Source organism: Drosophila pseudoobscura, chromosome 2, assembly GCF_009870125.1.
Source record: "Drosophila pseudoobscura strain MV-25-SWS-2005 chromosome 2, UCI_Dpse_MV25, whole genome shotgun sequence".
Taxonomy (NCBI): domain Eukaryota; kingdom Metazoa; phylum Arthropoda; class Insecta; order Diptera; family Drosophilidae; genus Drosophila; species Drosophila pseudoobscura.
The window spans coordinates 17,973,399-17,997,559 of record NC_046679.1 but is presented as its reverse complement, the minus strand read 5'-3'; the positions used below and the strand labels follow the sequence as shown (position 1 = coordinate 17,997,559).

The 24,161-nt window shown below is 47.2% G+C and overlaps 1 protein-coding gene across 8 annotated transcripts in view; it reads left to right on the top strand.

Annotated features, from left to right (window-relative positions):
* abd-A (abdominal A) overlaps positions 1–24,161 on the top strand; it is a 93,125-nt gene that overhangs the window by 65,934 nt on the left and 3,030 nt on the right. The window contains exons 1-5 of one of the 8 annotated variants that reach the window (XM_033377232.1): positions 4,251–5,687; positions 6,405–7,434; positions 8,286–8,536; positions 11,650–11,697; positions 11,753–12,984. In XM_033377232.1, the coding sequence (XP_033233123.1) occupies positions 6,614–7,434; positions 8,286–8,536; positions 11,650–11,697; positions 11,753–11,766 (1,134 nt within the window). In that variant the 5' untranslated portion in view covers positions 4,251–5,687; positions 6,405–6,613 and the 3' untranslated portion in view covers positions 11,767–12,984. Of the gene's footprint in view, positions 1–434; positions 470–1,282; positions 5,688–6,404; positions 7,435–8,285; positions 8,537–11,649; positions 11,698–11,752; positions 12,985–24,161 lie in introns of those variants that run through there. The other 7 variants (XM_033377231.1, XM_033377230.1, XM_033377228.1 and 4 more) reach the window with 7 other exon arrangements.

The window sequence follows — 24,161 nt, the reverse complement described above, 5'->3', positions numbered from 1 at the left end:
ACACAAATAAGACCGTTAAACATTGTGGCGCTTCGATCATGGTCTGGGGCTGTTTCACCGCATCGGGCTTAGATCTCCTGGTGACATTCTGAGTAACAATTTATCTGGAGAATATGCCGATAATTTGCCACTTGCTTGGATATTTTAACAGGACAACGACCCGATACATTGCTGCAGGATAGTCAAGTCGTGGCTTAACCAAGAGGGTTATATATAAATATAACTAATTTTAGACCAAAAATGGGAGCTGTAAAATACAAACTTTTCTTGATTTTCGTGGAAATTCTTGGTGTAGTTCTTGTGGCTTGAGTGTATGAACCACTGTATATCACAAATGTTTATTTATGTCGACATACAAAAATATTTGTTGAATATTTCGTTACATGCTTCAAGAAAAATCAATTTCAATTAATTATTATGGTCTTCTTTTACAGATGAAAATTGGAAAAGTCCCGCAGCCACTCAACTGGTGAGTGAAAATACTAAGTAAAGAACGGAATAAGCAGATGGAATGCATTCATTTAACGATCTTTTTCTGGTCTTGAGTTGTTTTTCCGATTAATTTCCTGATTTATAATTTTCATTTGTGCAATTTACAAAACGATGCATCATTAATGCAATTAAACCGCAATAAACGCGGCCAAATAAAACCAGGACAAAACACAGACAGACAGTCGACTGTATAGATGAATTGGGCAGACATTTGGCCTGCACTCGTATAAATTTTATGAGTACTTTCGAACTGACTCGTGAGCGAGTGTGGATGGCACAGAGACCCACATTTCGGATAGGGCGCAGGGCAGGGATGTGGATGCAAAGGAAGTGACCGCATCGGAGGATTAAAAATGATAGCGTGAGAAGGCATTTTGTAATCGTCATCCAAATTACTTTCTAAAAACACTCATTCCTTCCGACCGCTCATCTGTGGAGAAGGGCAGGGCAACCGCAAGTCGAGTCAAACAAGCCGTAAACCGACGCCATAAAAGTGTATCAAATTAGGGACTGAAACCGATTCAGGAGAATTCGTTTTACAACTACAACTAAATGCTGATACCATATATCGTGGTTTTGAGTCAGATTTTTGAAGTTCAACTCAACTTTTAAACATGTCCCTCTTCTTTATGGTTAGAAATACACCAGCGATTATACCTATTATAACAGGCATTCAGTAAACACGGCAAATACATCTCTTTATTCTCCTTATTTTGTAAGTTGTCTTTATTGTTTTAAAAGTGTTTCTCATTGCATGGTCTGGTTTATTTGTATGCCTATTTTGTTTTAGATACAACCTGTGGCACTGGAGATTACAGCGGAGCTGTTTCTTTTATGGTTTGTTCCGCTTTTGTTTAAGAATCCGCACGCAATCCCACCACCAGCTCAACTCAACTCAATTCAACTCAACTCAACTCGTCCCGTCAATTCCATCCCTCTTTCCGTTTGAGGAGCAACTCAAAATAGTGTTTTATTGCTGTAAATGTTCTTTCAGTTATTTATTTTTTATTTGCCACTGCTCTGCGATCTCCGCACTCCACCCTGCTCGCTCAGCCACCGTTACCCCAGTTTCAAATTTTATTAGTTTATTACGATTATTATCGTTTAATGGGGCTCGTTTGCACCGCTCACGCTGACGCTCACTCGTATTGTTTTTTAGTAGTTGTATGTATGTATGTAGTTCTTTCTGGTTGTTGTTGCTGCTGCTGCTGCTTGGGCAACGTGTGAAGTTGTTTTATTATTTGTTTTGATTATCAAAATGAACGTTTTACATTTTTCCGGTCGTTGGGCGGACCACCTGCCCATGGCCCAGAGCCCATAGCCTATGGCTGAAAAGCAGTAAATCACTGCCCGCTGTGAGTGCTCCGTGAGTATGTGCGAGTGCACCCAGTGGGGCCAGACACTCACTCGCTCATTCGCACTCGGTGTATGACCCATAAAGTTGAAACAAAGTGTGGCAAAATGTTTAATTTGGAATTTATGAGCAATTAATTTTAAAATACCATGCTGTCCGTTAACGCTGTTCCCCCACCCCGTTCCAACCATAAAAGATTCAGCAAAAATTTGATTATTTAGCCACTCCGCTGATTAATCATTATTCAATTGTTAACGCACTCCGCGAACATGGGATTTGGCAATCCGAGCCAGGCAGGCAAATTGGGCAACGGCTATAAAACTAATCGAAAACCAATTTCAATTGAATTATCGGGGTGGATCAAATCCTGGTGTAAGTGGCAGATACAGAGTGCTTGTGGATGAGGGAATTCAATTGAAATAGATATCCGAAATATTTGTAATTTAAAAATGTTTTTTTTTACAATGAATAAGTCTAGATTTTAATTCAAAAGTTGTAAGTTGTAAGATCTAAAAATGATTGTGATACAAAAAATGGAAATAAAACACTGTTATTTTAGCCGATTATGTTTCTCATTCTTTAGCTTAGCTATACAATAAAACAATAGTAAAAAATGTAATCAAATTATTTATAAATTGTATGCAAAAGGTTTTCAGACCATCGATACGTACTACATACATACATTCATGTATCCAGGTAACAAATTAGGCTATATAAAAAAGAGATCCAAAGTGCATGTTGATGAATAAGTCAGACCAATCACCTCATCCCACACCACTCGACACATCCTAAAGAGGCCACATCTCGAGGCGGAGTCAGACGACAGGCCAGGCCAGGCCATGCCCCGACAAGTGGCCAAGTTGAGAAATTGCAGATTCGTTCTGTTTCCGCATAAATTCACAGCCAAACAAGGAATCTGCCCTATGCAGTGCAGGAGCAGAGGAGTGGAAGCGTCCAATTCCAGTCGTAAATTTGAAATTTTTCATAAAAATGTCATAACAGCAATTCCACTGACAAGGGCACAAGGCGGGTAGAAAGAAAGAATGGGAGAATGCCAGAATGCCAGAATGCCAGAATGCGAGAGAGTGAGAGAGAGAAGGCGTCAACGCGAAGAGCAACAAAAGGCGGCGGTCGAAACTAAAAGAGAAGAAATGAGTTTTTGCCGAGTCGGCGTTTTTCATCTCTCGAATTTATGGATTTTTCGTGATTTCTATCGCGGAGATCCGCACTTTTTGTGTGCAATAAAAAAAGAAAATACAAATTTGATGCGACTAAATTTGGGCTAATTTGTATTAAGAAAAGCAAATCGCATATAACTCAGAAGCCACTGTGGCTGAGCAGATGAAAAACAGGGGAAAAAAAAAAAAAAAGAAAATACAAATTTGATGCTGATCAAGAATAGTGTCGGAAACACTTCCTTCTGGATATATGTATATCTAAACTCTTCGAATACTGGGTATACAAAATATACATATAATGAACATTAAAGAGCTCTGTCCGCAGGAGTATCTGGAGTACTGTTGTTTCGATTGTTGTTTTTCGCATTTCATCGGCAAGGCTCAGGAAACCTATAACTAGAGATTTTAATGAAAGCCACCGCATAGATCCATACCATACCATCTAATCGGCTAAGAGTTAATCGAGTGTTTATTCGACAATTGTCGCCTCCTCCTCTAGCTTCCTCTTGGCAACTCTCCTCTCTTCTCTGATTGGTGAAAGGTGCCTTTGTTGAAACTATCCGGATTAGGCTTACTATGCAGCTTACCAGTATTTTTTCGTCCTCGGACCTATGGCGATCACGGTTGCAGTCGTACATAGGACCCCCGGCATTCTTTGGGCACCAGTACTCCTGATTCTCCTGCGGACAGAGCTCAACCAACTCCGAGCTTAGTTGTTGGCAGTCGGAGCGTGTAATGTCGATGCCGATTCCGCCGCCTGACTACAGGCATCACCCCATATATTGGCAAATGGATCAAACTGGAACTGCACCTGCGATTGACCGTAAGTCGGAAGATGCTGCTGCACACGCAAAGGCGAGCAGAAAGTTTTGCTCAATTCGCATTCTCACGTCATAAACATAAAATCGCGAAACAGCTCAAACTGCGAAACCACTCAAAAGTCACTCGTCCGAGTGTCGCTCTTTCGCTCAGCTCGCCTCTCTCTCTCTTTCAGACGGCCATCATGGCACAGAGAACGACAGGGAGAGAAAACACGAGTCTCAGCTTCGCCATTAGTGCGAGGGAGCGAGACAACCCGATGTGCCCAGCAGCGCTGCCATCTTTCTTATTGCCGACGCCGCCGTCGGCGCCGGCAGAAAGCGCTAGTGCGGTGCGGTGTGTATGGGTGCATATGCGATATGCGTGTGTTTATGCGCAACGGCAGAGTGCTTGAAATGAATTGCTGGCGGACGCGGACTGTTGTCACTGCCTCAGCATCTCAGCATCCAGCGGCCCATAAGAACGCTCGCATGGCTTTTGTATTGCGCCATAAACGTTTCGCTGCTCGTAACGCCACAACGGCCGTCGCGGCACTCTCTCGGCACGGAAAAGCATGTAACCAGTCGTCCAGACAGACAAACTCTCCAAAAGCGCCCGCGCTTTCCACGTCGCCGTCGCCGTCGCCGCCGCCCCCGTCGTCGTAGTCGTAGTCGTAGTCGCGTCTCTGCCGCAGTCTCTGCCTCTGCCTCAGCCTCAGCCATAGCCACAGCCGCTGCTGCTGCTGCTGCCGCTCTGTCAACGCCGGCAGCAAGAATTACCAATTACACGAAATTTTTATACTCTTTTAAAAATTTCGTTTTATTATAATATTTATTATCGTGGCGCGCAGTAGTGTCTGCGGAACAGCGCTCGCTCAGCACTCAGCTCCAATCGCCAAAGCTCCACGCTCAGCCTTCCAGCCTCCACTCGACCGATTCCGATTTCGTTTCCGATTCGCCGTGTTTATTATTATTTTGTACTCGGGCTCGTCTTATTGTCACTTAACAGTTATAGTGCGGTTTATAGTTTATAGTGGCGCGAAACCCAACAACGAAACAGAGCGAGCCCCGACATTCGTCCTCTGGAATACAGTAAAACAATATAATGCCAAATCAGAAGGTGATCGGGAAAACTGACACTCCGAAAGCCATGAAAAATTAAACCGTGGCCCAAGAAACTGTCAAAACAAGTGTGTGTGCAGTACATAAAAATTAAAAAGTCATAAAGTTGACATCGTAAAAGGTTCGAGAGTTCGATTCTACCTGTGGGGCCAAAGAGAAAGAGAGAAGGAGAGAGAGAGCAAAGTGTTTTACGGCATTTTAAACAAAGTAATTAAAGCAGAACTGAGCCAGAGAAAGCCTTTCTCCCCCCATTCCCAGCACCACACACGCACTTGAAGAGTCGTAAAAGGAAACGCTGTGAATCATAGCCAATAGCCGTAAAAACATAACGCGTTCGCCAGGGCTCCCGCTGCCCCGAGTCCCAGTTCGAGTGCCGTCGCCTTCGCCGTGGCCGTCATTTTAAATCCCGCGCCTATAAATCATCCGACGGCAGGCCAGCTACAGCTCAGCTCCAGCTCCCCACCCGTGCATTTTCCGCGTAATTGATGGCCGCATTTTAATTGCTTTTACAACAAATAAATGTCCCCACCCACACACACCACAGAAACAGAAACAGAGCCAGAACCACAGCAACTGCAGCAACACGGCAACCTGAAACCATATGCAAATTTAACAAATTTTCGTTGTGAGTGTTCAATTTCGGCCGAAAAGCATTGAAAAAATACAACCAGCTCGCCCATCGGAAGGCGCTTTCCAATAAAACACAAGCCAATTTAATAGAGAGCTCCACTCGAGCTCTGAAAGGTAACGAAATGCATTCTCACTCTCTGCCAGACTAGAAAGTCTACAAGTAGAACAAACTCGGGAAAATGGCAAAGTTTCTTCTCTCTACACCTCTCTATATCTTTTCTCGTATCTCCTAAAGTCTACTAACTCCTTTGCCTCCCATATATAGTGTACTAATCTAGGGGAGATAGCACTCCCCTCACAACCGCAACCCCAAGTAGTTCTACTAACCCTTTGGCATCGTGCTGGGAACATTTGTTGAGAGAAAAAGTCTATAGAAATGCGATTCAAAGCAGCCGTCGGAGAGATTTATGTCCAATCTGAACGAACATATTCAATTTGGCTAATGTTCTTTTTATATTTTTCGAACCATCTCTTCTGATATATGAACATATATACGTATATATCGTATTTGAGTGTATTCTTCTGGGAACGTTTTTAAATTGTCAGCTTTTCTTTTGGGTGTATTCGGTTTTTGTTTATCACAAATTTTAGTGGATCTCAAGTTTATTTTCCCTGCTTTATGGCATTTTTAGTGCACTTTAACTTGATCAATTTGTGGCCTGATTTATACGCAGAACAGTGCCATTCCCATTGGATTATAATGGCATAAATCTGATTGAGAGAATAAACATCCAACATCGAGCGTTTTTCCCAGCTAAATTCGAACAAAATTTGTTAAAGAGAACACGCAAACCATAAATATTCAATCTAGTTACTCCCCGATCCATTCAGAATCGTTACTCAAGCCACTCAAAGGACTCAAGCTAGAAAAAAATAAAAGACGGAACAACTCCAAGAACAAAATATACCCAGAAGTAATCGATCCTAGTCCCCGACTCGAAAGAAAATAAAACAAAAACAAGTCCAAAACAGACTCGACTCCGACGCATTCGACGATTCGACGACTCGGCGATTCTCGGCCGGCGAGCAAGATATGTGCAATGTCAAAATTTGTTTTCGATAGTATGCTGCCAAAGTACCCACAGTTCCAGCCATTTATCAGTTCGCACCTAACCACCACCCCCCCAACCTCGTCATCAGCAGCCGTCGCAGCCGCCCTCGCCGCCGCCGCAGCCTCCGTCTCAGCCAGCTCCAACACCTCGGCGACCGCCAGCAGCAGCACCAACAGCGGCAGCAGCCACCTCAGCCTGCAGACCGGATCGCTCTCGCCAGGATCCAGCGCCCTGCACCTGGGCAACCAGCTGCACCAGCAGCACCTGAGCCAGTCCTCCCACTCGCCAGTGTCGTCCTCATCGCCCTCCTCCGCGGCGCTCTTCCAGCAGCAGGCCCAGCAGCAGCAGCACCAGCAACAACAGCTCCACCAGCAGTCGCAGTCGCAGTACTCCTCGCTTTCCGCTGCCCTCCAGCTGCAGCAGCAGCAGCACATCAACAAGCTAGCCGCCGCCGCGGCCGCCGTCAACTCCCAGGGCTCCCACGCCCACGCCCACTCGCACGTCCACGCCCATCAGCAACTGCTACTGACCCCGCCCTCGGCCGGCAACTCGCAGACCGGGGACAGCAGCTGCTCCCCCTCGCCGTCGGCCAGCTCCTCGCTGCACCGCAGCCTCAACGACAACTCGCCCGGATCCGCGGCCAGCTCCGTAGCCGCCGCCGCAGCCGCTGCAGCCGCCGCCGCCGCGGCCAGCTCCTCGTTTGCGATCCCCACAAGCAAGATGTATCCGTACGTGTCAAACCACCCCAGCAGCCATGGAGGACTCTCCGGCATGGCCGGCTTCTCCGGACTGGAGGACAAGTCTTGCGGGTGAGTCCACGATCTTTCTATCTATAGATGTCTTCCATTCTGCTCTTCTTCATTGTCTGAATGAAACTTAAGACTCTCTCAACTTGGTGTCCATTCCCACTCACCCATTTTATTGAATATCCTTTCTGTCCGATATACTTCTCTGGATCCAATGGATATGCATCCATTCCAACTTTCTTATTACCATTTGGGTTACTCTCAGAACCAAAGATACCCATTGAAGAAATCTGTTTTTTAGGGCATGGGCTGATATCTTTCTCATTCCCCACCAATTCTGATCCATGGAGATTTCCAAGAACTCTCTTGCGCAAATCCCGAATCGATTGTCAAGCGGAAAAGCCCAGAGAAACCATCGGAGGAAAACCTCCACAGACCGCAACCACAAATCCCTTTCCAATGTGCTCTAATTATCGGTTCGGTCCTCGGGTGCTGGTGCCCATTGAGCCTTCCCATCGAATGGCCGTCAAGAGCGGCCGGAATGGGACAATTAGAGCGCTGCGGTGGCTGCTGGTGGCCATTTGTCGCCGGCCACGAGATTCGCACGCACGTTGACCTTCCGCCTTTCGCCCTCCGCCTTCCGCTGCGGCCATTTGCATATTGGCCTGTTACAACGTGTTCCCGCTGGGTGGGCGTGTGGGGGATTAGTGTGCAATTAGAGGTAACCGCAGTCGGAGTGGGAATGTGGGAATGGGCCCAGTTAGGGCTGGTCAGGGTTGGTCAGTGACTGCTAGGGCAGCTCAATTTGCATTTGACTTTGGCCTCCTGTGCCGGAAACAAACACGATCTCGTGCTAATCGACTTTCTCCCTCTCTCTTTCTCTCCTTCTGCGTTTTTTCTTCCTTCTTCTGCAGCAGGTACACGGACACCGTGATGAACAGCTACCAGTCGATGAGCGTACCTGCATCGGCGTCCGCCAGCTTCGCACAATTCTATCAGCACGCAGCCGCCGCCTCGGCCGTGTCCGCCGCGAACGCCGGGGCCATGGGCGTGGACCCTCTCGGCAACGCCTGCACTCAGCCTTCCTCGGGGGTGGTGCCTGGGGCCGGCGGGGCTGGTGGCGGCATTGGAGATCTGCCGAGGTATCCCTGGATGACGCTCACAGGTGAGTCACGGCCCGGCCGAATGAATCCATTTATCCAACACTGTGTACACAAGATCTGCATAAATCAAAAGCACTCAGTCGGGCATTGGCTGGGAATTCACACCTCGATGGCCGCGGGCTCATATAAACATTAGATAAACGTGGCGCAAAACGTTTTCCCATTCCAAATCCATTTCGATTCTGAATCCAATTCCGAAGCCTAATGAACACTTTTCGGGGCACTTCCCAGTCGTTTATTTCGCATACGTCTTCCAACCGGGTTCCCCCCTGTCCGATTCAGATTCAAAACAGAATGCTCCTCTCTCATGGGCGACGGGGGACGACGGGGGACGACGGTCCATAAGGGACAGAAGGGCCAAGACGGGAACAAAGAGCTAAAAAGTTGGCAGTAGATAAAAATGAATATGAAAATAGTTTGAAATACCCCTCCCTCTCTTCTGGTGTGTGTTCGTGGTATGCTGTGCTGTTCGGCGCGTCGATTTATAATTTAAATAGCCTCAAGGTTGCCACACACACACAAGCATGCACACACGTACAGCTGTGCCCCCACGAATACAAACTAGTCTCGGATACGCGCAAAGAGAGAGATGCAGATACATTTAGGCGATCTTTTTTTATGCGGCAAACGTCGCTCGTACAACGTTCGCTCGGAATATATGTGGGTCACTTTAATTTACGCGATCCGCTCATTTTCGCGCGCCTTTCTGCACAGAAGACAGGCAGACTTGTTTATCATTTCCCAGCACTGCACTCAATTTCCACGATGCCAAAGACGGAGGAATCGAACGACTTCACATTTCCCCCAGGCGGCTCGGGTTGAATGCCTTCTGAGTTATGGCAGACAACGTATGAATAGACTGTCAATTGGCCTGAGTTATGAACTGCACATCAGTCGCCATAATAGAGAAAACATCGAGCGATCCATTTGCCCGAGAATGGCTGGGACTCGGACTCGTACTCGGCCTGGATTTATGGCAATAGCATGTGAATTAAAAGCATGAATAATTGCGGCTGTATTCGACTTTTGAGGCATATTAAAATGATATACAAAATGTGGTAGATATGAAACAAATTTGCGAACACAACGGGCACATTCTCGTCACTCAGTTAGCAGAAGATGGATGGTTATATCTGTCTGAGATTAGCATTGAAAGATAAAATGAACGCGTTCAATCATGCATGCAGTTTTCGATTAAAGAACTGAAAGGCCAGTTGGGTTGAGTCTAGTGCTTTCGATATGCCCTTTTATATAATTAATAGAACCATTTGCAAGCCAAACCTGTTGGACCCAGTCGCGGGGCTAGCAGAGCCATAGCCGGGCCATAGAAAAAACACGCCGCATTGGTATCGGCACTGGCATCTGCATTGGCCGGGCCCGAAGATAAACGGTATTCCGCACAATGAGATATTTTGCATATCTCCCGCTCACAGCACAAAGACGATAAAATTGTCAACGAGATCATAGAGGACGCGACGACTGCGACGACAACGACGACTGCGACGACTGGCTGCGATGAAAGTAAATACGAGCATGACGCCATTATGGCAGCCAAGTGCACGACACGTAGACGCAGCCCCTCCGACCGCTATCCACCATCCGCTGTCCCCCGCGCCCCCGTGCCCCCCCTGCACACTGTGCACTCTCGGAAATACATAGATACACATGCATTTATCCATGCAGTTGCATGTGAATCGCGGGACTTGATGGAGTCGCGCAAGAATCGTCCATGTCCCTGCCGCCTCTGCTCCACCCATCAACTCTTTGCCCCCGTCCGGTGCTGGCTTTCACTTTGCCTGCGATGCCAGCCAAGCCTCCAAACCCACCCAGAGACCACATCCAAGACCAAGACCCGGACGTAATGGCAACGGCAACAGCAACAACAGCAACAACGGCAACGTTTTACAGCTGAATGCTTGCCAAATGCAATTTAACTAATGAATTTTAATATTTTACGCCAAAGCGTCTGAATGAATTTTCATTTTCACATCGTTGCACCGACCCAACCGACTCGGGCAACAGCGTCAACAATGTTGCAGCTTGCAACGAATGGTGTGCTGCGCCAGAGGCGTGGCATGGGGAGGGGGCGGCGTGGCTGTACCTGATTATGCTGATAAGAAAGCAAAGAGGTTAACTTTTCTTAATTATCTGGAAAAGCGCAGCCCGTCTGGATGGAAAATGCAGAGATGTTTCTCCAACTACGCGCTGTACGGCAGGGGGGTTGAGGGGGTGGGTCCACTGGAAGGAAAAGAAAACTAATCTGTTATATGGAAAGCATAGGAAACAATGCGAGGGACTCTAAGAACGTATTCCCCTGCTCTCAATCTTTAACGATGACAATCATTTTCCAAGATCCATCTCTGCAATGTCATAGATGCGAAACGTTTTTCCCAGTGCAGATTTGCCTCAGTGTGCACCGAATGCTGCCTTGCCAATGTCTGGAGATAAGAGCTGCTGGCCATAAATTGGGCAATCATCAATGCGACAAAGAAGACGTTGCCGAGACTCGCTCCAGCCCTGGCTTGTGCCCCTAGCGACTGCTCCTCCGTTCGTCCGTGTGTCAAATAAAGTGGCAGCAACGACGGGGCGAATGCACAGAAATTTGTGTATTTTAATTAAAAATGCGCCAGCGCTGGCAAGCGGCTTCTCATCTGCTTATTAATTAGGCGTCGCTTCGGCGGAGGAGTCGGCGACTCTGGGGTTGCCTTCGACGTGGTCTACTTTGGCTGTGGCCGATGCCGATCCAGTGAGAACTGGTCGGACAGGCCAGAGGCTCACTTTGCTGGTGGTCCACTCATTGCTGGGGCCCAGCCCAGCCCAGGCAATTGTGATTTTTTTCGATGGCGCTGACAACTAAATTCAAAACGGCCCGATTGAGTGGTTTATGGAGGCTGCCAATGGAGGAAGGGGTTGGGCAGCGGGGCAGCCGGCAGGCCGTTGAACATGATCTGAGAGATCGTAACTGAAGTCTGCTGCCCAGCCTGATCTCCTCAAGGTTGTAGCTATCTATTTATGGGCGCGGAATTTTACATTAGCAACATATGAATCCTTTGCGTGTATAAAGAAATTACCAACAGCCGAAAAATAACCTTTATTTTACTCTCTTTTCTTGCAGACTGGATGGGAAGCCCCTTCGAGCGCGTCGTTTGCGGCGATTTTAATGGTAAGTACCGCAATTACCGGAAACCCTTGAAGTTAATTCCCCGGCCCGCCCGCAGCATGCGGATACTAATGGGTTATCCGCCTAACCAAGCGAGGAATATGGACAAATTTTCATTTTTTAATGCCGGAATGTCCTTGAAGAGCATCTTAAAAAGGCCCTACCTACCGCCCTCCCTCCGGCTTTCACTCGCCAAACCCTTCACCCTGCACCCTGCACCACTGCAGCCGGCTGTAATCGGTTCTTCGCTCTCCTCATTCGATACTCGCTCCTGCTGACTTGACTCGGCGACTTTCACCGCCGTCCTGGCCTGCCTGTCATAAATCCTTGCCTCGTCCCGCCTTGTCCAGCCATTGTGCATTCGCTTTGTTTGCTGAAGTCATTTTCCTGCGAATGTCCCGACAATCGCTCAAGAAAGAAAGGAGCAACTGGCAGCCGGCCGGGGTCTGGCCGACTGAAGACTGCATGGGTACGCTCTCTATGCTAATCGGCTTGTCTGTGAAAGTGGCAGAGAAGACCTGCCTGACTCAGCCATGCCAATAGCTGCCAAGTAGCCAACCAAGACCGTAAATCACATTGATGGACGATCGATCGAATGGAACTGGATTGCCGCAGAGGCCCCCCAAAATCTCGACAGCGCTACTGTGTGTGATGCCCATAACAATTAAGGAGCTCGGCTCGGAAAAAACTCGCTCAGTTCCACTCAACTGATCGATTCGACCGATCGCACCGGGTCCTATCGCCGATCAGCGATGCGCCCGTTGCTCTGGGCGTCGTTAAATGGTTTTTTATAGTCATTTTATGAACTATTTACGATTTTACGCATGGTCTTGCGCCGTGCATAACGATCATCAAGATTTTGTTGGTGGGATGGTGACTACGACTACCGCAACGAGCACCGCAACAAACGATCCCGATCCCGATCCCCATCCCCGTTTAATGGGCGCGATCTGAGATAATGGCGATGATTATGCTGCCGCAGCTCGATTGTTTAGCGAATCTCAGTGTCTGGGTCTGTACGTTGTGCAGCTCGTTACAATTAGTTCAACGACATTGCCGTACAAGTACAATAAATGTGTAGACAGACACACAATCGGGGGAACCGTGGGGCCATAAGCACGGGCAGCGATTGTCGATTACAATGGGCAGTCATTAAACGGCATTCACAGTCCCACAATACTCCACTATAATTGATTGACTGAATAGCTACATATTCGAAACTGCAGATTGTAATTGTTGTGTAATTGATTAACGACCTGAAAGTGTCGTAAAATAGAGTTTCATAAGTCATGGGATAGTCAATACATTGCTGATGCGATGGAAGTGGAAGTTTTAGAAGATTCCAATGTGAATAGCAACTATCGAATGAAAGTTCATTTGAATCAAGAATTCCATATAGATACAAATTACTATTCGAATCCAATGCATTTCTGATTAAAAATCGATAGTATGGAGTTCCCCCTGCTTGTTAGCGAAGCCTTTCATTTGTCACTGCTAATTGTTATATTGTGATCGAAAGTTTTAAAAGTAATCAACCGATTTGGTGGTACTACAGTGAATAGGTGTCCAAAATGTTATTGTTATTGTGTGGCTCGCTTCCATGATTTATTGATTCGACCGATTCGACGTTGCGCATACGCATAGTAGCCCACCAGCCAGTCGTGCCCTTCCTTTTGACGACTGTAGCATGTAATTGCGAACCGTTTAATTGTACTCTACCGCCACTGGGAAAACAGTATTCCCCGCAGCCAGGGCTGAAACCGGAGTGGGTATCACAGCGACTCTGAGGCTAGTGCTTCTGTCTGAGACCCGCAGCGGAACGTGCCATGGCTCTGCTTTCGACGTCACAGATCGCTTGATATTCGAGTGGGTTCGGACCCCTGATCACTCCTCTTTCCTCTTTTCCCTCCTCTGCTTGCTGGTGATCCTCTGGTGTTTGCTTTGTAAATAAATCTCTGGCGTTGAGCGGAGTCATTCGGCCAATTTACAGCACTAACAGCCGCTGTTTGACAAGTAATTAACTCCCCGAGCTGCAGTTTCACTTCTGTACTTCTGCACAGATTGCGTTTTTTGCTGCTGAGTTTGCTGGGGCTTGGGTTGCAATATTTTCTGCGAAAATCTGCATGGAGGAATTTTTCCTGGAGGCAAGTCTAATCTACAAATTAGGCTAGCAATTGTCTTGCAAAGGGCGCACAGAATCAAATCTTTAATATTGATGAGAATTTAAGTATAAAGTGGAGGCGAATTCATTTCAAATCGAAGTCTTTATTAAATATTTACCACTGGAACGTTATCTCTACCCCTGAGTTCCCCATTCGCATTCGCCCCACTGCGATCTGTGCGATCGAAATAACAAAATGAATTATTTTAATTCAATTTACATGCCATAATTATTGCCCATGACAAGCAGTCAGCAGGAATCATAGTGGGGGTCTCTCATCTCTCATTTCCGAGCCAGTCTCTGGCGGCGAATGTCAATTATTCGGAATTCAATCATGATCGGGATCTGTCTGATTCTCAATGTCAGTGGCGAAGCGTCTCCGCCATCTCCGTCCGGCCAGATAAACGTCGCTACAGGCCGCGACCCTGCCAGACCCTATCCGACCACTCAACGGCACTGTCTGTAGCGCATGTATGTATATGTATTCCATATCTGTGGTGTGGCTGTATCTGTGGTGTGGCTGTATCTGTTGGTGTGGACCTGGACTGAGTGTGGATGTGGATGCGATTCGGACTGAGTGGGCCTGGACATGGACAGGCTGCAAGGGTTAATTTATGAGGCGCGATAAGCGAATTCCATTTCGTTTCGTTTCGGGTTTTGTTTAATTTCCGATTCTCTGGTGTTTTCCTTCCCCATGTTTCTGTTTCTGTTTCGGTTTCTGTTTTCGTTTTTTCTTTATTTTATTTTATTTTGTGTTGGTGTATTTACATTCGGCTCGCTCTCTCCCCGTCTCCCCTTGGGGGGAGGATGGGCTGGAGAGGGGCATGTGCGACACCGTGTTATCGGCACGTTTCGTGTCGTTGTTTTTTCATTTGCGGCGGCGGAAAATTCGAAATGACACGTTTCTGCGAGTGCGAGCGGAGCTCTGCCCTTTTTTAACTGCCCCGTGCGGCTGTTAATCTGCGGTTTTAATGCCCAAGTGGCGCAAATTGGCGAAAGGGTTTGAATTACACATCACAGCCAGAAAGAGAGAGAGAGCGAGAGAGAGAGGGAGAGACAGTGCCACAGACAAGAACAAAATGGCAGCCAGACTGGCGCGTTCCATGCCTCGTCCTGTATACATGTAAATTTGCGCAGACGAAATCAAATTAAAAGCGCACACGTTCCACAGACAATTGAAGCTCCCCTCTATCCTCTATCCACCATCCACCATCCTCCTCCTATCATATTCATTCAGAGTTTATTCCCCTGTTAAATATACTCACATATACATACATACATATGAGGGAATCCGCATAAGTATTTGCCTTTTGTAGGCAAAGTTTGTTAATTTTCATTAATTTAAATATTTCATTTAACGAATCGTCTTTCGTTTAGAACTGGGCTTGAAGTCTGCTCTGTCGTGCGACATTTGCAATTTTCCACATTTCCACTTTTCCGCCTCCCGTTTTCTGTTTCGCGTGCCCTGCGTGCTACCTTCCGTTTCCGTTCCCAAGACGGCCCTCCTGAGGTTGAAATTAATTTGAAGAGGGCGCACAGTTAATATTAATTTAATCGCGGAATTATACAAGTCGCTCTTGGTGTCGGTTAATGCACTCTTTGTGCGGTTCTCTTTGCTAAATGTATCATTTCTCCTGATTAATTGCCGAGATTATAGTGTTTACGATGCACTTCGTTCCTCTTGATGCGCCATAACCATTTCGAAATGTGGCTGGTTACGAGGCACTTGCAGTAGTTACAGTTTACAGTGAACGGAGCACACAGGTAGGGCTTTTCCGAGGGAGTTTCCTCATGGCAAATCGTTGGGATCAGATTTAATAGTTTGGGATGTGTTCTCTGGGAAGAGAATAACCCGATATTTCCTTTTGAGACGGAGATAGTCCAAGGCTGGAACCTGGGAAGCTCTTCAATTTACATAGCTTGCCTCTTTTCCCCTCTCAGAATCCTCTCAGAATCGAATGTTTTGAACTCTCGTCAACTAATTCCTTGTAGTTTAGGGGTAGAACATCTCCGATTTAGTTGTTCCATCATTTCACTCTCCAATTATGCGATCTCGAGGATATTTCCCTAGATTCCAATCACGTCTATTGTATGCCAAAATCCTGCCCTGGAAGAACTCGTTATTCCAGTTCTTCTCACTGTGAGAAGCCTTCTCCTTGCTCCTCCCTCCTCAGCGCCTAATGAAGCCATTCAGGTAATTTCTGAGCCTTTCGAGGAGCTTCGTAGTTTTGTAAAGACCAAACTTGAAAGGGCTCAACAATGCCAAGAAATAAAACTTGTCGAGGACAAAAGGCTGCTGGGATTAGGATCGTGGAGGGGCTCCCGGGTAGCATGTCGCATCAGCCACCATTTTCCCGAGTGACTCTTATGCAGCCATTAACGAAAGACCAACTCAACCTTGTGTGCGTAAGCCATTAATCAAGTTTGTCAGCCATCGAAAATGCCGGAGGAAATGGAAAAAACGAAAGACGCTCGTTGTGGTTTGAGGTCCATCCACGACTCGACTTTGACTTTTAGCTCAGCCGGGACCGGGACCGGGAATGGAACTGGGAATGCGACGGGGAGCAGGCAATCACACAACAATCAATTTCTCAGGAGCCCACAGGACCACACCTCATCACAGAGGGGGACTCTAGACCAGGTGGGGGGAGTGCATTGTTCGCTGCAGGGCGACCCGCGCATATTGAATTTTGTATCCGCGGGACCAGGGACTGGGGTTCTGACTCTGGGGCTGTGGCTGGGGTATGGGGTGTGGGGACCCGGGATAAGCATGAATTATGTGCACGCCTAGGTAAATATAGAACCCGCATCGATCGATCGATGCTTTTTATACGAGTTTAAGTGTCACGTTTTCGGTCTGTGCAGGGGTAGGGGTAGGGATGGGGGGGAATGGCATTTTAATACGTCATCGTTTTCAGTCGGCCCACGCAATCTAAGTTATGGCCGACATCTGCTCAAGTTCAGCATTGGAATAGGAATTTGGAATTCGTGTTTGTTTTTACCAAATAGGAATACTCGTAAGTCGGGCCGAGCTCCAGCTCCAGCCGGACCCGACCCGTGCGCACTGGGCCGTGAACGCATTGGGAAAACGAACCGAAAAAGGAAAAGGCGAAAGAAAAACCACACCACACCAAACCAAACAATACCAAAATGCGAAAGCAGTTGGCTCAATTTATATGTATTTTCAATAAAAGTCGATATAATGCTGGCCAAGGTTCATAGAAGCGGCAACGGCAGCCAATGAAGGCAATCAATTTCAATTCAGTTTCCTCGCCTTTCCCGAGCGCCAAAGCCAATGAGGCGTCCACAGGGCAAGACGAGGCCAATTGCAGTTATTTTACTGCTGCTGTTGAACCTTTTGTGTCCTCCCTCCCTCTCTGTCTCTCTGTGGCGAAAGGGTATCTGAACTTTGTCATTTTGGTGGAATGATCCAATGGGGAATACCTGAAATCTCATAAAAAAGAGGTAGAGGTAAGACATTTTCCCTTTTAGTTTTCACTGATCGCGGAATACGGAATACTGGCTTAAAGTTTCGGTCGAAAATGTAATTTCGCTTCGTGTAAAACCGCAGAAGAGTATTCAATTTATGCAAAGCCAAAGATTAAGTTTCCCTTAGCCCTTTGTTTTGTGTTCCCCTCCCTCCCACAGCCGAGGAAATCACAAACAAAGGACCCGAAAAGTGTTGATGAACCCAACAAAGAGGCGCTCCCCACAGATACACTCTCCCAGGCACACACTACCCTCACAAAGAGTCGCTCTGGCGCCACTTCATTGTGATTATCGAATGGCCGTTGATTGTGTGGCATCGATCCGCGGCGATTTGAATCGCAGCCGGAGCACATTAAAATGAACGCCTTTCATTTGCAATTAAATTAAGGCGCACAGACAGCCCAAAGCAGAGCCGGGAAGTGACAAATACTCGTACAAGCAGGGACACGGACACGGACACGGACACGGACACGGACCCAGACAGGGGCGCACTGAGGGTGCTCAAGTTGCGGTCAGTTGGCCACACGTGTGTGCCGGAAGCTCCCTTGGCAGACGCAGAGGCAACGGCAGCGGCAGAGGCACAGAACAACTGCTGTCAAGCACATCGCAGACGCCGTTTGCAAAAATCTTTCGGATTACCAATTCTAGACGCCTAATGCCATTTATAGGCCATCGCTACAAATGCTCCAGCTGTCTTGTCCGTCCTCCATCCTCTTCGCCGGCCCGAAATTAGTTGAGCCCCAGACCCAGACCCAGAACCAGAACCAGCCCCATTTCCACATTTCCCTCTTCGGCTGGGCCAACAAATTTATTGAAACCACTTCGGTGTGATGAGATGAGATGGGGGGGAGGGAGTGGGGCTGGCTACAAAGGTCTGATTTGGCTTGTTTCCTTTCCTTTCCTTACCACTCCTCCACTTCCTCCTAAACCGGCTCCTGCCCGTTCTGTGGCGGGCTTCTTCCGTTTTCCGTTTTCCCTTTGCCCTTTTCACTTTTGGCCATATATTTTTCACATTTATGTCGGGTATTTTGTCTTATCACACCCTCGTGTTTGCAGTGCGTGCAAAAAATGCCGTCGCCGTTGTGCGGGGCGGCGGGGAGCAGGGGGTGGGGGTTGTGCCGCCAACCACCCACGAGATTAAAAATGCCATAAAGACAGTAAGGGTGAATGGCTCTAATGGCTGCCGTTGCCGTTATTCGCCGTCTCTTACACACTCTCTCTCTCTCCCCCTCTCTCTTAGTCTGTCTCTGTGTCTCTTTTCCCGTTTCCCTCTCGCATTTCGCTGTGCTGAAAGAGAAAAAGTGAGTATTCGGCAGTTACCATGTTGCCATGGCTCTGGTCTTGGGTGAGACTTGGGTGAGGGCTGTGTTGTGGTCTGTTTGGATTTGGAGAGGCATTCAGCGATTGACTAAAGAATAGAAAATTGCGAAAACATAAGTATTTATCCAGTTAATGCATCGACAGGTGATGCTCAGAGAAGATTGTACTTATTCGTGGCATATGGATTTTGAAAACGATTCGTCTCACTTTTGAGATTTTTCCAAGTAATCTTTAATGAAAATATTTCATTAATTCCAAAGGAGTCTCCAAGACTGACTACCTTTAATTTAGTCCATGTGTAATTATCTTGGAATTAATTATGTAAACTATTGTTGAAAATGTTAATTGTCAATTCCAAAGCAAATGTTCGACTCTACAGATTCCCCCAACTATTTCTACATCTTAATCTAACAAAATCCTTTTGTTTTCCTGATTTAATTTCAATGTCGAGTCCTTCTTCAAAGTAAAGCTAATGCTTCCCAGTCCATTCGCTTCCCCTTCCTCCTCGATCCATTCCGACAAGGGGTAGATCCAATGATGGCGTGAAATATTTGATGAGAATATATTAATCCCCCAGGAGCTGTACGGGGCGAATGGGAGGCACGAGTAGTTGCAACATTTGTTGCCAATTTTCTTGGCCCCGTCCCAGAAGAGGCAGCAGGCAGCAGGCAGCAGACAGCGACAGCTATGGCTGTAGCTTCCCATATATTTTGCAAGATTAAGCACACAATTAGCAATCCTGGCACTCGGGCCTGCCGGGCCTGCCGGGGGCGAAGAGGCCGGGGGGTGTGGCGGATCTGATGGCACAGACAACAACATTGCCAATGCGCTGCACATAAATTGCAGGCAAAAGCCTCCCCCAGCAACTGCCTCTCCTCCACCCCAACCCCAACTCCAACTCCAACCCCAATGCAGGAGCACAAAGCACACCCCTCTGGACCGCCCACCCCCTCCCCTTGGCATCGGTTGGGCGTACGAAATGCTCGCGCAACTGATTAAATTTAAATAAATTTAATAAACATAAATTATTTGCAATGGCAGCCAGGAGCTGCCTCCACCTCTACCGCTTCCCGGCTGCCACCCCCGGGTCGAGCACAAGTTAATGGCGGCGCTTACCTGCCCACCCTCACATCCCCCGCTCTGCTCGCTCTACTCGCTCTGCCTCCCCCAGCTAAAAGCCGCACAAAGGCGCCAGATGTTGCCCGAGAGCCTTGTCAAAGGAGCATTTAAGCGGCTTTTCTTTCAAACTTTAATTAGTCTTCGTCGCCGCTGCTCTGCTCCCGCCGCTCCAAGGACTCCTCGCATTTGCATATCCCGGGCTGTGTGGAGCGGTCCCCGGGGATGTCGTTTTACCAGAGAACACTGCAATTTGCGCTAAATGCTTGAAAGATCGTTCGGCCCGCTCCCCAGCTTGGGGCAGAAATTTCGTAGCCATCAGAACAAAATTCCTATTCCTCACTTGCGTGCATATACAGATATGAGCGTGACTGCGAGCGTATTATGTGCGTATGGGTGGATCTTGGGGCATGTTAAATGTCTGCCGTTTGTTTATATATCTTTCAGCGTGCCATCCGGGAAGTTAGTTTCGAAAATTCATACCAAATATAAACAAATCAGCATAAAACATACCACAACCAAACCAGCCACGAACACACAATTCACAAGCGAGATTTCTGCTTCTCCAAAAACCAGATAAATATACCACGGCGTGAATAAGCATTTGTACATACATACATACGTATTCGTATTTTCGGTGTACATATATGTATGCTGGAACCACGATTTCCGGGAAAAGAGAAAATAATTGCGATTGAAAAAGTTAGATAAATCAATACGAAATATGAATGTGATTATCGTATTCCAAATATTCGAAATAATTGTCCTCCTTTTAAGACCTTGCAGGCCTATTTGTGGTCTGTGGTAGTTCAACAAACAGAATATTAGATTAATAGATTTTAAAGATAGAATCCTATATCATAGTAATACATACCCCAAAAATTAGTGTTTTCTGCATTCAAGCACAGATATTAGAATTTGTATTCATCATAATCTTTTTTCATTTATTTTCATCAATTTTTGTTGCATTCACTCCCCATATTTTGGGCGGTCTCCAGTGAAGATATAGTATTAAAACTCATTCAAGCTCCCCCATGTGAGATCAGCCGAATGTGCAGAAAACCTCCCAAGATTCACCCAAATTCTGTTCGAAGCACAGAAAAATTTGCGCGCCAAAAGTCAACAAACAGGCGAGCGGAGTGGCGGGAAAACTTTCGATTCCCAATTCACGGCTGGTCAACAGCAGCAAAATCAGGAATTTATGGGCCGGCAAACAGTTAGGCCCGACAAAGAATTCAAATTAATTGCCACAACTGAAACAACAGGGCTACGGGTAAGAGTATGTACACAACTTGCGGTTGGGGTTGGGGTGGGGGTTGGGGCCTGACCACAATGTTTCGGAGTTCTGTGTCAAGCGATATGTACATTTGTTTATTATTTTCCAAAAAACAAAGGCGAGAGGAGCGGAGCGGAAGAAGAGAGGGAATAGAAGGCAAACACTAAACACGAAATACAACAAAATGAATGTTTGTTTATTGTACAATTTTGTGTCGCTTGAAAAAGAGGCGGGTAGCGGGAACGTCCCCACGGAACCACTTTCGAGTGCACACAGATACATATATGTAGATACGCCACAGACAGACAGAGATACAAATACTCACACCCAGATAAACTATGGTGCTTTCCACCTCCCTCCCCTCGCTTAGACCACCTTCACACTGGGCGTGTGTCTGTGTGTGTTTGTGTATCTTTATTGTACGCTGTGAATTGTTTTTATGATTTTTATGTCATCATAAGTTTCGGTCTGCGCTGTTTTTTTCTGTGCCTCGTTTTCGTATGTTTCTGCGCTTATTTATACGCGCCGCTGTTTATTGAACAATTACGTTTACTTTTATGATTATTAATATTTTTAATTGTTAATGTCATTGTTATAGACGCTGTCCGGGTCCGGGTCTGGGCCCATTCCCATTCCGATTCCCATTCCCATCCCCATAACCATTCTCATAACCATCCAAGTCCCATTCACAACGTTGACAGCGGCGCCTTGGGACGGCCATCTCGTCTTGTCGTTCTCCGTCAGTGCGGCTACGGGTCCACGCTCTTCTGTCTTAATCAGATTCTGATTTCAATTCTGATTCCAAAGCAGGCACTCGATTGTGCCTCTTGCTCTATTTGGCCAACGCCGCTACGTCTGGAATTTCTGTCTGTTTCTGGTTGTGGTTCTGGTTCTAGCTCGCTGATTTGTTTACTTGTTGCATTTCGGGCCAGGAGCAGGGCCGTATCAGTCAATTTTAGCCTCGATTTACGGCGCGCTAATTGATTTTTAATTGGAAAATGGAAATGGTTTTCTGCGCAATTGTGCAACTAACCGGTTAGGCCAGCCGCCGTGCATGCGGCTCCAAAGTCATGCGATATCTGCTCAGCGACTGTCACGACTATCGAGATATTAGGAAAATGTATTGTGAGAGCGCCATCGAAAGTCCCCAAATCTTCAAGGAAGCCTGGGGGGGAAACCCAATTGTCTGATGCCAGATTTACTCCACCCGTATTCCTTAATTCATAATTCTTTATGTCCAATAGGATTTAAAGACCGTAAAAGACCTCACGATGGACTGCCACTCACAAACTCGACTCAGTTGATATTTTTGTTTAAAATGTGGATTTTCGTCTCTTCCATAGCTGTCTCTGCGTTCGAATCATGATTTGATTGCCAGTTTGAAAATGAGTATTGAGTGAAAATGCCTTCCTGGCCGGGTTCAATGGAAAATCAATAGCAAATTCCTGCTGCTATGTGTGCTCACTCTCACTCTCCCCACATCTCACTCTCTCTCTCTGTCTCTCTCGAAAATTCCGGTTTGCCTGCGCCGACTCACCACTGAACTCCCCCCCTCATTGCTCTGTCAGCACATTCGTTGCCATACAGACGCTCTCTCACTGTGTATTTGTGTGCGTGTGTCTACCTGTCCGACACAGACACCGCGGCAGCCATGTTGGATTCCATCACTCCTGTGCGCACTGCAGCCGTCTCGCTCGCACCTGCGCGTCGCAGCCGCCATTGCGGGGCTCATAAATCTCGTTTAGGGGCGCGTGTGTCCTGGGAGTCGTGATTTATGGGACGAATTGTAGCTGCTCATTGTAGCGTGTAAATAATTTAGATTAGTTCGGTATTCCGTAACTCCTGCCCCACTCATGCCCCCAAGAAGTAGCTGGAGTTTGATTAGAATTCAAATTGCTTTTTGGCTTTCCCCGACTGGGTCCAGACGATTTCGTACCAGCCAGCATCTAGATATTTCCCGGAAGCTTTTCTGAAATTAAAAATATCAACTTGAAATGATTTCGGACTGGTGGGGGGGGTTTCGCTGTCGTCTCCGACCTTGTCTTATCTGGTAATGACTCACCAGAGCTGATGAACAGCACAGGTAGAGCTGCCCGTTCATGTCACGGCTTCAATCGATCCGTCAATATTTTGCCAACTGCCGAATATCATAAAAAATGCATAGGTTTGAAAACCCGAAATGATTTACAGCTGCAACTGAGAACGCAACGGAGAATCGCAAGATATGCACCTTTCACAGTATTACGCAAAAATTGTCCTTTTTTTATTCGGCTCGAATGTTGTTGTAGTGGGAAAGTCGCAACTTGAAAACCATAAAAAATTGCTGCCGACACGAAAACATTTTACAGGAAAAAACTCGACACAAAGCAAGAACAGAGAGAGAGAGGCACAGAGAGACATAAAAGCCATAAAACGGCAAGCGGTCGACCCAAAGTGAGAGGCTCTGATCCAGAGGATGCGGCAGCAATTTGTAGATAGCGAAATTTTGATTTCCGAAACATAAACACGGAGCCTGTGCACCGTCGCGCAAAAAATTCGCACAGGTAGCGTGGAAAATCGGTAAAAAAAGAAAATAACACAAGAATCGCCTGGCATAGGAGCGTAGGAAAACGGAAAACCGAGTCAAAGACACAGGGCCATACTGCTGGGCACCGCGGCGAGACCTGCCGCAGCGGGAGCCGGTGTGTTTCTTCACCCTTCCATGCACTGCGTGCAATCCAAGGCGGAATCAGGGCTGGGTCAGCCTGCTTCCCGGGGAGCCCAAGTCCTGGGGCGCCTGCTGCTGCTCTGTCGCTGACGTCAGATCTCTCCACCCTTCCAGTCCGTGTTCCAGCATGATTGTTAGACAAACTGTTTGTTGGGCTCTTGATTTCCAGCCAGTGCACTCTCTCTCTCTCCGCTCCCAACTCCCCATCCCGGATCCCATCCACAGACCCAGCCCGTTACGGCGAGGCAGAGTTCCATTCCCGCCTGTCTGACAGCGCCTGCGACTCGTTAAGAGTTGCCAGAAAAGGCAGCCCCAAAGAAGCCGAACAACATTATCATACCAATGCACAGCCAGACAGTGTGTGAGTGCGTGACTGACGTGACTTTCTTTGTTCTTTC